Raw genomic sequence first — 16,139 nt, 5'->3', positions numbered from 1 at the left:
CCAAGGGCAGGGACTGTGCCACAACCCGACCTGCTGGACAGATCTCAGCAGGTCAGAGAAAGAGTGGAATAGACAGGAGAAAATAAACAACCTTGAAAAGCAGAGCTGAGGAATTTCGACTTCTTCTTCAGTCACAGGGCTGAGAAAAAAAGACTTTTAATACCTCGGGGGTCATCTCAACCACAGAAACCCTCCTGGGTGCCACCTCACACTGGCTTTGCAGAGAAGGGCGATAAATGCGGTTTGGATTTTCAGATTACCACCCTCCAAAGACAACGACCCCTCCCACGCCCAGCTGGTGCCACCCTGGCCAGGACTCACCGTCACACTTGAGCCCCTGCCGTGCCAGCCCCCAGAGCAGGGTGCCACAGTGCTCACAGAACGTGGGGCTCTTGTAGTTGTACACTTTGAAGCGGTGGGGCATGTCGATCTTGAACCTCTCCTTGTGGAACTGCAAGACAAAAGCCAGGCTGAAAATCCACTCCTCATTTCCACCTCGGCGCCGTGGGGAAAAACAAACCTGTACCACAGAAGTTGCTTTCTCTACTGCTCTTTTATTCTTGGGTATGACTACCAAGCAGAAATTGTTTATCAGGCACACAAACCCAAATTTTGATACATAGTGACTGCAGTTCAGAGGGAATTGGGTCGTTTCATCCCTGGCCTTGACCAAAAAACAGCTTGTGCCTCATTAACATACCCAGCCTCCCCTAACGCTCAGTGGGAAAACATTGGTACTTTTAAAAATCATTCACCTCATCCTGCAACGGATGCCTACATTTGTTGTCATGAATCACTCCTTGGAAGAGCCTGTTGTGATTCTTTTAGTATGAAAAGTGGTGACAAAGTTGGTTACATCTACCCTGGAGATGTCAGAAGAGAAGGGAGAGCAATCTCATCTATAAAAACTGTAGAAGGAGAACAGTAGCCAGGGTGGGACTGAGAGTAAACAGAAGTTGTAGGACACAAGGTAAAGGGAATAGTGCTATCAGGAGTTTAAGATCTGGGTTTGCCTACCAAAAAGAAAATTTTAGAATAAATTGACATGAGAAAAATAAAGCAAATAACAGCAGAGATATCAGATCTCCCACTGACTGTTTCCAACAACACAAGCACAGACTTGTTCAAGCACAAAACTGAAAATTCAGCCTGATGTCCAGCTTAGCATTGGATAGTGAAGAATTCAGCCTGATGTCCAGCTTAACATTGGATAAGTGAAGAATTTTCTCCACCTCATGCCCATGACTTCCCTCTGAGTTATACTTTATTCATTAGAAAAATGTCAGTTCTGACTCAGCAACTGCTTATTCTGCAGCTGCATTTGAGCAAATCTTAAGTAGGAAGTAATGAAATCACTGGGAACATAAAAAGCAAAGGGCACAGATCAGATCACAGAGTCCTTAGCTTTTGATTTTGCTTCATCAGAAGTTGCTTTGCAGCGGTGTAGGAGAGATCTGAATGACACTCAAGACTTTTTAACGGGAATCATAATTAAAATAAAATAAAATAAAATAAAATAAAATAAAATAAAATAAAATAAAATAAAATAAAAACAACAGCAGCAACAACAACAACAACAATAATAATAGTAATACAACCTACCATTGTTTCTCTGCTATTGATTGCTGATCCTGTACACTTGGCTATTACTTTATCAATGCACTTCTTATGAATGGCAGCATTACATTCTGCAACAGCAAGGGTGTCATGGTGTTAATAAAGAAATTCCTTAAGAAAATATTAAGTAAATAATGACAACAAGAAAACAAAAGAAAGTTTCTTACGTCTGCACTGATAGCCTTGTTTATTCAGACCCCTGAAATGAACAGAGCAGTGGTTAATCCTGAGCTGTCTGAAAGCCTCAGTAGAAGAAAGCAGAGCAATAATTATCAAAGAAGAAGAACAAAACTTTCAAAAAGCAAAAAAGCTTTGCTTTGCCTTTTATCACCCTTTGTAGAGATTATTTAATTTTATTATCCTCATTTAATCTGATGGTGCAGTGATTCTCTATGGTTCTCACAGCCTTTTCAGCACACATTCACATCCTGGATTTCAGGAAATCCCAACAACAAACTGGACCAATGAGAAATACCTGTGCATTTTGCCAAACCCAAAAATATTTGTAAAAAATAAATTAAAAAATGAGGGGAATTTTTCACAGTTGGAATTACAACTGCAAACCACATCCTTAAAGCGATGCAATAACTCTACATGTAAAATGCCAAGGGTCTTACAGGAGGAGCACAGATATTTAACAGGGAATCATGGAATCTTTTAGACTGGAAAAGACCTTTAAAATCATCCAGGAAAGACCTTTAAAATCATCCAGCCCAACCACTAACCCAGATTTTGCCCATGTTGCCCCAATGTTGCCCATTTCCATGTCCAACACTAAGCCACATTCCCCAGCGCCACAGTGACACCAGAAAGGGTTCCTGGGGTTCAAAGGAGGAGAAGCCCAGATCCTTTTGCATTTACCAGACAAACTCGTGGCACACAGAGCAGAAGGTGGGCTGTGGAAAGAAGGTGGCTGTGAACTCGTGGCACTTGACGTTGTGGATTTTGGCCTGTTTGATGGCTCCCCTGCGCTGGTGCAAGGAGAAGAAGCTTTCAGTCTCACAGTCAGCCAGGTCCTTCGCATCTGGGAGGAGAGGAAAGGTATTTAAGTGTACCCTGTCCTGATCAGGTGCCTTCAGAAAATGCAAATTGCCCAAATACTATGTGACTGAAGCTGATGACTCACTGATGATAATGAATACTCAAAGAAATACCATTTTATGAAACCCATTTTATGAAAAATCTCATTTGGATGGTTTTTATCCACCATTCCTACACTAAAATGACTTTAGACTTGGGACACTGAGCTCTCTTGACTATTCATTATGCTACTCTTGAAACCTAGAACAAAAATTTCCCAAGGAGAAGTAATTTAATCATAAAACTCTATATGGCTGAAGAAACATGCCCTAAAAAGGATGAAATTCCATAAAAATTAATAATTACTGATATATGGACACAAACTTACATGTGTATACGTGTGTGTGTGTGTATATATATATATATATATATATATATATATATTTATGAGTATTTAACAGAATCCCTTCTGTATGCATATACATGTGTCATTAAGCAGATATTTATGTCCCAGGATATTCTTGTTATTTTTCCATGCCAACACTTGCTTTGCTGCTTGCTGTGCCCTTGTTGTAATTCATAGTTATTTAAACTTTTTGGGACAGCAAACAAACCAATTCTGACTTCACGTGCACTTCTACATTTGCTTCTGCCTACAAATCTGAAATTCACACAGAAAATCAATCTCTGCTTAGTTTCACTCCTGCACTGCACAGTGAGTCACTCAGGTAACCTGTAGGAACTGGCTCCCTGTGTGATCTGATGCTGATCTTGATATTTGTTGTAGAAGCACAGCTTGCATTTTCTATGCTTTGGCCTCCCTAACCCCTTTTAACACACTAAGAGCAGTCCAATCTATATTAAAGGTAGGGATGGTTAAGAAAATATCAGCATGGCCATGGCTGCTTTCAGTGCTTCTCAGTTTCTATAAATGGAAGAGCCTTGCAGGTATTTGCACCTCAAAGCTACACCCTGCACCTGAGGGTATGACAATTCTGGCAAGATGGGAGAATATGACCAAGCATTTGAATTTAACCATTTCCTTCAACAGAGAAGAATGCAGCCCTTTCTACAAGAAATTTTCCCTAATACCCAGCCTGAGGCTGTTCCCTGAGGCCGTTCCCTCTCCTCCTGTCCCTGTTCCCCGGCTGTCCCCTCCTGGCAGGGACTTGTGCAGAGCCACCAGGGTCCCTGAGCCTCCTTTGCTCCAGGCTCAGCCCCTGCCCAGCTCCCTCAGCCCCTCCTGGTGCTCCAGACCCTTCCCAGCTCCCTCAGCCCCTCCTGGTTCTCCAGACCCTTCCCCAGCTCCATTCCATTCTCTGGACATGCTCCAGCCCCTCCATGAATTTCCTGCAGTACATAAAACAGAATTATTTCAGAGGGAGCTGCCTCCTTATGTATATATACTGTCTTGTTTAGCATAATGGGAATATCTACCATTTAGTGGTAAACCAGCCAAAAAAATCTGCCTTGCAAATCACAGAAGAATAGTAACCACACAATAAAAATCACTTTTCTGGAGTTTTTGTTTCAAACAGTTAATGTTTGTTGTTATGGATCAGTCAGTAATAACATAGACAATGCTTTTAGTGAAGACACCATGTCTGCCCCAGAGCCCAGAAATCACAGCTATAAATTAACAAACAGAATCACTTGCCACTGATTTCCAGGAAGTATCTTGCGTTCATCAGCATTCGCCCTTGAGGCTTCAGTTCTAGCTGGTTGAGTTAAGTGCAAAACAAGAAAAAAAGTCCATTAAACAGTCACTCAGAGAAGGAAAAATCTTTTCAGATGACTTGCAAGCGATCTCCTTTTCCCAGTGGGAACTGATGAATAGCAATGAATGCTAATTTTCAGGTTTCTCATACCCATGTGAGGCAACAAGCAGGGTAGGAGCAGCTACATAGAGAGGAGGGTTGATCTCATCATATCAAACACTCAGAGCAGCATGATAGGAGAGATGAATGTGATTAAACCACAGAAGATGTGGGCAGCTTTTTAGACACCAAATTAGGACCACCACTATCTATAGAAAACTTGTTCCCAATGGATCCTGCAAGGGGAAAGTGGAAGCAGTTCAAAAAACCCAGCCAGCTTCAGACAGGTGATGCTGAAATCTTTTAGGCACTCAGTTCTGCAAGTCTAACTTCTTTACAGTCAACCTGAGGGATGCTACAAGCTCATTATTGTAGTGGCATGGTCTGGTTGGGGCTGGGTTGGACTCAATGATCCTGAAGGTCTCTTCCAACCTAGTCATTCTGTGTGATTCAGGTATTTTTTGGGGCCTCCCCCCTGGACTTGGCAATTCCCACTTACCCTACTCATCATCCATAAGTGCCTTTGGAAATCTGAATCCACTGGATTCATATAAGCTGGATACTGCATTTTAAAGATTTCTGCCAGGATCTTTCTTGCTTGGACTAACAGGGAACACAATCTCACATTCAGCATTCCAGTGAAGACTGTTCAAATTTACACCACCATAACTTCAGTGATTTTTAAGGAGTTTCTCTGACATAACTCTGAACTCAAGCAGCTGTGAATCAGCTACTTGATATCAGATAAAATTTTTTAAAGCTGTTTCCTCAGAGAACATAAAATAACTCATGTTCAGCCAGTCATACTAACATTTGTTCCCAGTGGGTTTCCTCAGCAAAGATTAATACGTGGGCATAGCTCACCTGAAGCAGGATCCTCACTAGCACAGGGCAGGTTTCAATTAAAATAAAAGTGCCAAGCTCTTCTCTTCTGACAAGTGTCTCCCTCAAGTCATGCCCAAATAGTCTCCAAACATTATTCCAGCCAGTCTCCCTGTGCTGGTGACACCACAGCCTGGCATGGACACAAGGACACCTCCCCTGGCCCTGCAGCACCTCCCCAGCACATCCTGCAGGAGGAGAGAGTGATGCTCACCCATATCTCTGTCTTCCCATTGCTCTTCTTGCACCTCTCTGCCAGCACCTTCAGCTCCACTGTGGTCTCTGAGACCATTTCAGCACTTTTGTCCTTGACCACGATGTGCATGACCCGGCCATTGTTGATGTGGGCATCAAAAGTGCTGTTCCAGGGTGGGTACATGGTGGGCTTCTTCTGCACGTACACTTGGCCATTCTCTGTTGAGAGGGAAAACACAAATCTCATGCAGTGAGGGCAGTTCATGAGACCAAATACAGACATTTACCCTAAAAATGTAATTTCCACCCTTGACTCCACCAGTTCTGTTCAGAAGATCTCTGATGCTGACTCCAGCACCATAAACACCCTCTTCTAATCAGGTGAATTCCATCCCACCTTGTTTATCACCTGTCCCAAAGCACTGCAAAATGAGACAGGTTTGTTTCAAACCCACCAAAATCTGGGTGCATTTTGGGATTAATGTCCTGCCCAGTGGCCAACTAAGGGATGTTAAAACATGAACTGTCTTGCAGATCTGTAACTATCCCAAAGGGATGTAGAGTTTTCAATGAAATAAACCTCCCCTAATTATTTAATTCCTCATCCTTCACAGCATCTTAATATAGTGATGGGTAAAAATATGGGTATCTCTGAAGTTTGCAGAGGTTTTTCTCTAATTGATCTCTCTGAAAAGAATCTCAGCCAGATTTATTTATGTCACAGACCCAGTTTTACTTCATACAGCCCTGTAAAAGTCTTGGATGCTTACTCAAGGTAAGTTCTATATCACACCCTCTGCAAATATTCAACCCATCAAATGCTGAAGCTGAAGGAATAAGAGAAAAAAAGCAGCAGACCTGTGACCCTTGTCTAAAGGCCCTGATGCTATTTCCAATAATCCCAGACAGAAAAGAACATGCAGCTGGAAGGAAACACATGCTGAAGAAAATTTTTCCCTAAATGAGAGGACTAATTCACAAAAAATCCAAGACAAAAATGAGACATAAATTTCCAGCATCCTGGAAAATAGAAATCTCAGTAAAGGACCATCATTTCTTTGCTGCATCAGTGGAAAAGCCACAGATGTGAAACACAGCACTTGCAAAACAAGTGATTTCATTTGTGTTGCACTCCAGGACACCAGGCTTAAATAAACAAGCCCTGGAATGTGAATGAACTGCCCCATGTACGGGATCAGACAGCCACCCCTGGTGCATCCCGCTGACGGCTGTGGAATTCTGCCAGGGATTAATCCAACCCCAAGCTCCTGAAAAATGAAATTGCAACTGTCTTTCCCAGGGAGCAGCTTCCACTGTGGCTGGGAGAGCTTTTCCTGGAGGCTTTGCTGAGTTCAAACACGAAGCAGGAGCCTTCATGAAGCAAATGTCACCAAGGCAGGTGGCAAAATGGCACTCGGCCAGGTGGCTTGTGAAGGCAGAAGCCACTTTTAAAGGGCAGACTCTTTTTATATCTCAGAGGCACACATAATTTCTGAAATATTTTGTCATCAGTTATAAATTGCTGTAACACCTCCAACTGTATGGAGGTGTGGGTTTTTGGTTTTTTTTTTTTTTTCAGATTGCATTATAATGTGACAGGGTTTCTTTTATAAAATAAGCAAGTGGGAAAATGTAAAAGGCTGCCCAAGATCTATCCATAACTTCTGAAATTGTTCACTGTGGTCTTGCTGTGACATCCCTGTGTCCACAGAGGATGTTCAACACTCCCAGATCCCTGGGGAGCAATGACCTTTTCCTTATGGCTGGTTGACAAAGGGGCAGCCTTTGGCATGAACCCAAAGTCAAACTGGTTTTGGAAACACATTTATTATCTACCACTGTTGTATTTGTAAAAACCCAGCCAACCAACCAACTAAACAAAAACAAAACCAAAAAAACCCCACAATTTGCCAGTGCTAAACATAGAACCACAGAATGGTTTAAGTTGGAAGGGACCTTAATAAACCATCCAGTTCCATCCCCCTGCCATGGGCAGGGACAACTTCCACTACACCAGGTTGTTCCTTGGCCTTGAACACGTAGGCATGTCCTGACCTGCTCAGCAATCATTTCTGCCCTAAAAAACTCCTTCATAGCCAAGTGTCAGTGCACAAGGCCAGGATGATTTGCATCTCTCACCAGCTGTGCAGCTGATCCACTCCTACTCCTTGGTCAAGCCAAAATTTTAGCCAAAATTTGTATATCAGTGATATATATATACTTTTAAAATTTTTAATTTTTTTTTCATCCAATTACAACTGAGTAGTAATTATTCTTTGTCAAATCAGGGAGCTGGAGAGCAAATTATGACCAAAAGAAAAATGATCATGAAGCAGGAATAAGACACAGTTTAGTGGTGGAACTAGAAGTGTTGGATTCACAGTTGGACTTGACGTCATTGGAGGTCTTTCCCAATCTTAATGATTCCATGATTCTACCTCAAATATATGTAGTTAATAGTTGTCTGGAGACCTTTTGCCTTCTTGAAGCCTGTTAGAGCATGACAGCTCCTTGGGATGGTGACGGAGAGCATTCCTGGGATTTGGAGTCAGGCTCATCTCCCCGCACGTCAGACAGAGACCTCTGAGTGCTCTGTGTGGTCAGGGGGAGCTTTTCCAGGGTGTGATTCACCACACTCCTCATGGATGTGCTCCTCAGGCTGGGATTGCTCACACATCAGTACCTGGGAATTACAGGGTGGATGCATTCCGTTGTAGCCTCACTTTCCTCAGACCCCTTAAAGTAAAGTTGTCCATCCACACATTTAAACATCCTCCAGCAGGTTAACACCTCCCACAGGTGCTTCAGCCCACCCTAGGAGGGGAGGGTGAGGTGGATCAGCCCCAGGAGGTTCTGTCTCACCATGCTCTGAGCCATCACCAGATGAAATTTCATCCCAGCAAACAGAAATCTCCCAATAGCAAAAAGTCACTTTCCTACACTCACCCCTCACTAATGGAGAAAAGTTCCCTCAAACACAATTTTTTATTTCTTGTTGGTGGAGGATTTATTATAATAATAATTAAAATAATTATAATTATTACACTAATAACTAAAATAAATATAATTACTATAATGATTATTGACTCTGAGGAGCACAAAAATTATATCCCTTAGAAAACACTTTTGTGTTTGTTGGATACCAGAAAACACTTTCAGCTCTGTGTCAGACAAATAAATATAGGTCTGTTCTGACCAAATTGATTTTATTCACTTTAAAACTGACACAGATTTCAATTTGAGTTATGGCTTTCAAAAGTCTCATTAAAGCAAACAGCCAAGCTCTGCACAGAGCTAAAATAGAATGCATTTTCTGATAAAAGTAAGATTTTAGGGATATCTTGTCATGCAGTATTTTCTTTCCTTTTGAATTTACTATTCACCACATCTTCCATTATTATTTGAAGTATCATTTAAGGCAAGACAAAGTTCAATGTGATAAATGCTGACTCTTAAACAAAAAATGAACCCCAGTGAAATACTGAACTGTTTTAAAATTCTAATTTTTTAAACCACTTTAACATCCTCTGGGGATTACAGTCATGGGGGTTCTCAATAAATAGGGATTTCTGAGTGGATTTTATTTTTCAAAGAATCACAGCAGTCAAATTAGAAATTTATCAAATATTTCCTAACACTGAAGGTCTTGTTCTTCATGATCCTTCGAAAGCACAACTGGAGAACTTTTCATCCTTTCACTGGAATTATTTTCATGCATAAGACATAGAATAAATGTTTTCTGAAGGAGGACTCATCAGTGTTGCTCAACCAGGATAAATGTGTAACAATCCATAGATCCAGACACAGCAAACAGCTTCTTGGGAGGTTTCATTTTTAAACCTTTTACACAGCCGCAGCAATTACACAGATAAATTAACTATTTCTGCAGAGACTGGGCTGTTTGATTAGCTTTTTTTTTTTTTTAATTATGGAAGTGGCTGTGTCAGTCAGTTTCCCCCCAAAAAGTGATTAACAAAGATGGCCCTGCCAGAATATTTTAGCGCACTCAGATTTCACCTGTCTGGAGTCCCACTGACAAACCAACAACTGGTCATAGAAGGGTGAAACCAAATACAGCTCAGCTCATCTGCTCTGTCACATGCTGGGGCTTGTAATGCAGCTGATAATATCATCAAACTGGAGATACAGATTTGTTTGGCACCATCTTAAAATCAGATTGCCTTGCAGACCTCGCCAAACCAAATTTGAGCTGTGCTGGGACACACAAAGGGCTTCACAAATCTTTACAAAGTGGGGTTGGAAATGGATGATTTTGAGGTCTCTTCCAAGCCAACCTATTTTATGGCTCATTCTAGTTACCCACACACAGGAAATGACCCAGAAAAGCACAGACATGAATTACAGAAGCCCCCAAGCGCTCCCCACTCACCTGACTCCACGGCTTCTTTGACCATCACGGCGCAGTAGGGGTTAATCACCTCCCCCTGGGACGGCAGGTAAGGGCCACTGTCATAGTTGGACAAACCAATCCTCAGGAAGGGAGACATGACAAGTCCTGTGCCAAACAAGAGACAGGCAACACTTGGGACAGAGTCTAAACTTCCCCTGGGTTTGAGCAGCCCCTTATCTCCGTCGGGCAGCAGCCGCTAGTTATCCATCCAGCTGGAGCCTCTCTGACTTCCTTCCACGGACTGAGCCAGCACTGCTGGACGTGCCCAAGGTACTGGAACTCAGCTCTTGGCTTAACCACGGAGCTGAACTCATCACAGGGCTGGAAAAACCCACAGGAGCAGCCCTGAGCACTGCTGACTCCACGCCGGCCGCCGGGAACGAGGATGACAATGCACAGGAGTCACAAATCAGAGCTTGCTTGGCCTGGGGTGAACCTCTGCTGTAACTGAGGTTGAGTCACATCGAGAACCTGAATGCTATGGGCGTAGAGAGGGGTTTGGGAATACTGTTGGAAGCCTGCAAGCTGAATGTGAAACTGTGAAATAACTTTGCACTATTTATATACGGCATGGGAAGGAGCTCAGGCATTCCTGGGTGCTGAACCATATTCACAAGTGAAGCTATAAAGAGAAAGTTCAGCTCATATGAATGACACTGTATAGACAGTGAAACAAAATACCCCACCAGAAAAAACAGCACCTCAGGGTTTATTTTAAGCAGCTGAAAACAGAAACAAATACAATCAAGGTGCCAGGAAACACTACAAAACCTCTGGGTTGAAACACTACAAAACCTCTGGGTTGAAACACTACAAAACTTCCTCTGCAAGGTCTTCCAAAGCCTTCAGAGAGAAGATTTAGTAAAACCAGAAATTACTAACTGCTGTAGCTAGTGCCCATCATTTTACCATCTGGGCCCAAAACTGGGATTTTCCACCCAACTTTTGTCTCATCCTCTGAGCCTGTCATTCCTGGCTTCTCCTCCAGTAAATGTGGAGCAAGACGTACTCTGAACTCAGCTGCAGATGTCTGTCTTGGACCACCAGAGTTAAAAGCCACCAGTGCTATCACCAGCTGCTATCTGTCAAATATATTGACAAGGACACATTGTTCAAGCGCAACAGCAAAAGGATGAACAACTTGTGGTGTGGGATGCAGCCAAGTCTCTTCTGCATTTTACACATTAAAAAATATTTTTGTGAAGGGAAGCTTCTCTAGCCAAACTTGGAAGAAGTTCCAGGTTTTTTGCTGGGAATAGCATTTTCTTACCTGCAAATGGTATTTTCCTGACAGACGAGTTCAGTCTCTGAGAGGGGCTTCTCTTTTCATCACTGCTGTGGACAACATGGAAAGGGTTTTTTCAGCAGAATGAATACCTGCTCCTCTGGCCAGGATGACTTCAAAACCTGCCTCTCTGTTCAAGGACACAGGAGGCAAGACCATCAAGGAGAGAGGAGAACTTGAGGAACCAAGATGCAGCCCTTTGCTTGAGGGTCCTCTCTCTTCCCCAGCAGTGTGGAGTGGTGAGTTTCCATCAGCCCCTTGTACAAAAGTCTGGGGCTGCTACCAAACCCAGAACAACTTTTTGGCAGCACATGGCCAGGTTTCAGGCCGTTATTCCACTTGTATCCTGGATCTGATGGGATCTTCTCCTTCCTCCTGTTTTATGAGACAAAGACAAACTGCTGCAGTTATTGCTGGTGCTGGAACACCAAATCTTCTGGCTGAGCACTCACAAGCACTGAGCACTCACATTCCAACATTTTCCGACACAGATGGCTCATGAAGCCAACTGTCCGTGTTCTCTGACAAAGAATTTGCCTTCCCAGAAGGTTTCCCTAAATTTACTACTCTACATCAGGCCAATTTATACAATAAACAGCATCTGAAGACTCTCGTTCCCATTTGAGCTCCTGGCTGTGTTAGCCAACAACCAGGCTGAGTTTTGAGGAAAACAGCAAAAAAGTCACAAACTCTCTTGGATACTGCACTTATGAGAGAAGAAAACCATCAGGTGTCTGGGGCAGAGAAAGGGAAAATGTCCTGTGGCTCATGTCTGTTGTGTATCTCCAGAAATGCAGAGGTCATGGATCTCCTCCTGTGGCATTGCCCTCAACCAGGAAAACATCAGAGCTTCTCCAAAGTCCCAAAAGCTGGGAAAGGCAAAGAACCAGGTCAGGCTGGATGCAGGCAATCAAGACAATCCTGTTCTCTGGATGAGGGTAGCATCTCTGAAGGAGGTTTCACATTAGCCAAGTGCCTGATGAAGCTGCTTTGGAGAGCCACTTGCATTTAGACAGATCCTCAAGCACAGCTAGACCTGTGGCACTGCAGAGAAGTGCAGTGAGTGGTCTGTGAGTGCTCCACGGCAAGAAAAGGCTAAAAGTTCTGCCTCAACTGTCAGAAGCAGAGACAGCTGATCAAATTAAGAAGGGAAAAAATCTTTTCAGTGGAAATCTATATATACACACATATATATATATATATATATATATATACACACACATATAATATATATTATACATATAATATATAATATATATTATATATATTTAATATAAATATATTATTAAATAAGAAATACAATTTTTTTTCCCCTCTGTCTGTGATGCAGACGTATTACTACTTAGACTTTTCTTTGTTTCAAAAAGCAAGAAGCCTATGAAGTCTAAACACAAAAGGAAAAACAAATCAAAGGGTGTCTGGCAGCAGAGGTGAAATCCAAGGAGCTGCATATTCTGTAGCCTCAGTGTGGAAAGCTAAAGATGGGCAAAGACGAAAATCAACAGCGGAAACATCCTCATTGAATCTCTGTGTGTGAACAGAAACGTCCTTTCTTACCATGTTCCACCAATTCTGGTCACTGCTGGGCAAGAGAAAATTATGATCCTCTTCCAAATCCCTAATTCCTACACCTCTGGCTTTAGGAACCTGTTGTTCCACAAGCAGGAGCAGGAGGAAGTGCAAGGGGTTAAGCATTCCCTTACCAGGACCTTCCAAATTCCCCTTTAAAAGCTCAGAGTGGCAGTCAGAATTATTAGTCAGTGTGTTGGGCATCTAAGAGCATGAGTGCTGCTAAAAGAATCCAAAGATATTTTGATGGCTCCTCAGCAATAAAATGTGGTGACTATGGACTCAGGTATAAAAGAAATAAAATTAGGACTAAATGTTTGAGCTGCAATTCATCACACTTCAATTAGATCAATGTATTCACAACACAGGTAGAACTGTGAAAGCCTCTTGTCCTGCTAAATACTCCTATCACTGCTCCAAAAATCACAGCTTGGATGTGCTACAAGACACATGCTCAGATCTGTGGATCAGCTCTCTGAGCAGTGGCATTTAAAACTTTCCTTCATCTTAAATGCTGGATGTCCCCTCCCTCCCCTCCAGTGCAACTCTTCATTTTGGCTCTGTGCAATCAAGCACCTCCTGATCAGGTATCCCAGAGATGTCGTGGAATCTTCATTCTTGAAATATTCAAAATCCATCTGGGCATGATCCGGGGCAGGTCCTGGTGTCCCTGTCTCAGCAGGAGAGGGGGACAAGAAGAGGTCACTTCAAAGCTCAAGCAGGGGGACAAGAAGAGGAACAAGAAGGGGACAAGAAGAGGTCACTTCAAAGCTCAGGCAGCCTGTGGTTCTGTGGAGACACAGGGGGGATAGATCTCACCAAGACCCAGATGTCTGCAACATCTGCATCCCCACGTCAGGCAGTCCCCTGGGCTCCTGAGAGAGGAACAGGGGGAAATTGGCACCCTCAGCTCCTGAACTGGAACCACCAATGTGAGATTTCCCTTCTACAAGAGCCAATGTGAATACCTGGGGATGATCTGTTCACATGAAGCACTTTCACTGCAAGATTTAGTTTTGATCATATTCCTCAAACCATTAAAATTTCAATGTATCAAATTTGAGAGACTTGTGCTGGGACTTCACTGTCACAGACATCTTTAATGAAAAATCCTTTCCTTAGGATTTTTCCTCCTGAGAAGCTGGGAGGCCTCAGGGACAAAATGTAAACAATGATTATCTGCTGCTGTGGAATGCAACAGGTGCATCTGTGATTGGTCTCATGTGGTTGTTTCTAATTAATGGCCAATCACAGCCCAGCTGGCTCAGACAGAGAGTCTGAGACACAAGCCCTTGTTATCATTCTTTGCTATTCTATTCTTAGCTAGCCTTCTGAGGAAATCATTTCTTCTATTATTTTAGTATAGTTTTAATGTAATATATATCATAAAATAATAAATCGGCCTTCTGAAACATGGAGCCAGATCTTCATCTCTTCCCTCATCCAAGAAACCCTGTGAACACAGTCACACTTCACAAAAAACAGTTTATTGCAGGAGATGCTCTGCAGCCTCCAGCAAACAGGTGAGAACTTTCCACCAGCTGCAGAGCAAACAGTGGGTTTGGCACAGCAAGAATCAGCACAGATAAACCAACAGCTGCCCTCCTAAACCTTGCAAAGGCTGGATCAAGCTTGCTAAAACCAGAATTTACTGCTGTCCCAGCCTCGTGTGAGCACTCTGCTCTGGGCTGGATTTCTTTACCCTGCCCAATAAATCAGACAGATAACTGGTTTCCTGCTTTTCTCTCTTTTCTCCCACTGTCTTTCCTGAAACCACCTTGGCTTTGGCCCAAACATCTGTTTTCCAGGTCAGATTTGCAGTGTTTGCCACTCCAGGACTGCTGCTTGGCTGGCATCCACGGCCATAAACAATTAAGCAACAGCTCAGCTCCAGAATGGCTCTCTGCAATAGCAGCACTTTAATTTAACACCACAAACAGATGCACTGGATATGAAGTGTGTCTGCTTAATTTCCCCGTGGAAAGGATCCTGTGAGGTGTCTGGGAACCAAGGATGAAATGCAGCTTTCTGTGAGAGGCGACCTGCAACCTCTCCTTAAACACAACTCAATTGGGGTTCAGCAATGTTGCACCCCACTTTGCTGGCACAGGGGAGCTCTGCTCTCTCTGGAGAATAATAAAACATAAGGAAATCATTCCCAGATGATATTAGGAAGTAACAAACTCTTTTACCATCCTTAATCAATTGTGGCTAAGTAGAGAGGAAGAAATGAGTTCCTGCTCCCAGTCAGCAGCAGATCTGGATGGAGGACAGCTGCCTGGGATGGGATTTGTGCTTCTGCCTTTCACTGACTGAAAATGGATGCATGTATGACACAGTAAAGATGGCAATTTACTGAACAAGGCCCAGCTGAAAAGGGAAATATTTCTGGATTTGAGATGCTTCTTTTTAATGTCATCAAACTCTCATTTTCTCAAGGTCAGAGGGAACATTTCCAGCTCTCTCTCTCTTTTTTTTTTTGAGGCAAAACTGCTTGCAAAACGAGTTCATAATCTCCAGATCAGCATCACTAAGAGGGAAAGGATCCAGGAGTTATAGCTGGAGGGTATGAACTTTCTTTCACCCCCTTTCCAAGGAATCTCCCAGCAAAAGGCAGGTCCTGACCCTGCAGAGATCTGTGTGTAAGGCTGGTGGAGACCTGCACATGAGCATTACACACCTCAAGGCCTTCCTGCAGATTTCAAGAGCAGCCCTGAACAGCAGCAGGGATGGCTGAAATCCCTTTCTCCATCCCCTGACTCCTCACATCCCACAGAGCAAACAGGAGGGAATGGGGATCTAAATAACTCCCCCAAGTGACTCATGTTGGGTGGGGTGCCCCTATCAGCTGCTATTCCAAAGGAGATCACACCAGCCTACCCATGAAGGAGGAAGTTCAGAACCCCTCTGGGTGCCAGCCAACATCTCTCACACTTTCCTTTGGCAAGGATGTGGATGGATCGGAGGAGAGAAAGGAGGGAAGATGCAGATCCCTTTGATTTTCCCTCTCTCTGTTCTCAGCCACCCCATCTTCAACAAAGGCAGAGGAGGGAGAGAGTGAGGCAAGCCAGCACCCGCAGTCTCTGATGGGATTGGTACAATACCAGACTCCCAAACTTCCCAAAACTTCCTGGGACCACTTGATTTCAAAACAGGCATGATGCTCCCCACACAAACCCTTTCCATCACTTGCAGACACAGAGGACCTGGGCAAAGCATTTATTTCCCCTCTGGAAATGAGGCTTGCAGGCTTTTCTAGGAGCAGTGTCAGGCACAGGGATGGACATTTCTGTTTAAAACCCTCTGGGATGTCTTGTGAAGCTGTGTTTGGAGGGAGTGGTGT

At 43.3% G+C, this 16,139-nt stretch overlaps 1 protein-coding gene across 3 annotated transcripts in view; it reads right to left on the bottom strand.

Moving 5' to 3' along the window:
- Window positions 1–16,139, bottom strand: part of PRKCQ (protein kinase C theta) — a 57,629-nt gene that overhangs the window by 28,389 nt on the left and 13,101 nt on the right. For 2 of the 3 annotated variants that reach the window (XM_064703066.1, XM_064703067.1), the window contains exons 2-9: window positions 11,213–11,602; window positions 9,922–10,047; window positions 5,551–5,750; window positions 4,295–4,355; window positions 2,479–2,641; window positions 1,785–1,816; window positions 1,603–1,688; window positions 322–451 (exon numbers count right to left, since the gene is read on the bottom strand). In XM_064703066.1, the coding sequence (XP_064559136.1) occupies window positions 322–451; window positions 1,603–1,688; window positions 1,785–1,816; window positions 2,479–2,641; window positions 4,295–4,355; window positions 5,551–5,750; window positions 9,922–10,039 (790 nt within the window). In that variant the 5' untranslated portion in view covers window positions 10,040–10,047; window positions 11,213–11,602. The remainder of the gene's footprint in view (window positions 1–321; window positions 452–1,602; window positions 1,689–1,784; window positions 1,817–2,478; window positions 2,642–4,294; window positions 4,356–5,550; window positions 5,751–9,921; window positions 10,048–11,212; window positions 11,603–16,139) is intronic. The other variant, XM_064703068.1, reaches the window with a different exon arrangement.

Source organism: Zonotrichia leucophrys, chromosome 1A (genome assembly GCF_028769735.1).
Source record: "Zonotrichia leucophrys gambelii isolate GWCS_2022_RI chromosome 1A, RI_Zleu_2.0, whole genome shotgun sequence".
NCBI lineage: Eukaryota > Metazoa > Chordata > Aves > Passeriformes > Passerellidae > Zonotrichia > Zonotrichia leucophrys.
Note: the sequence above shows the minus strand (reverse complement) of the source record. Positions and strands in the feature narration are given on the sequence as shown.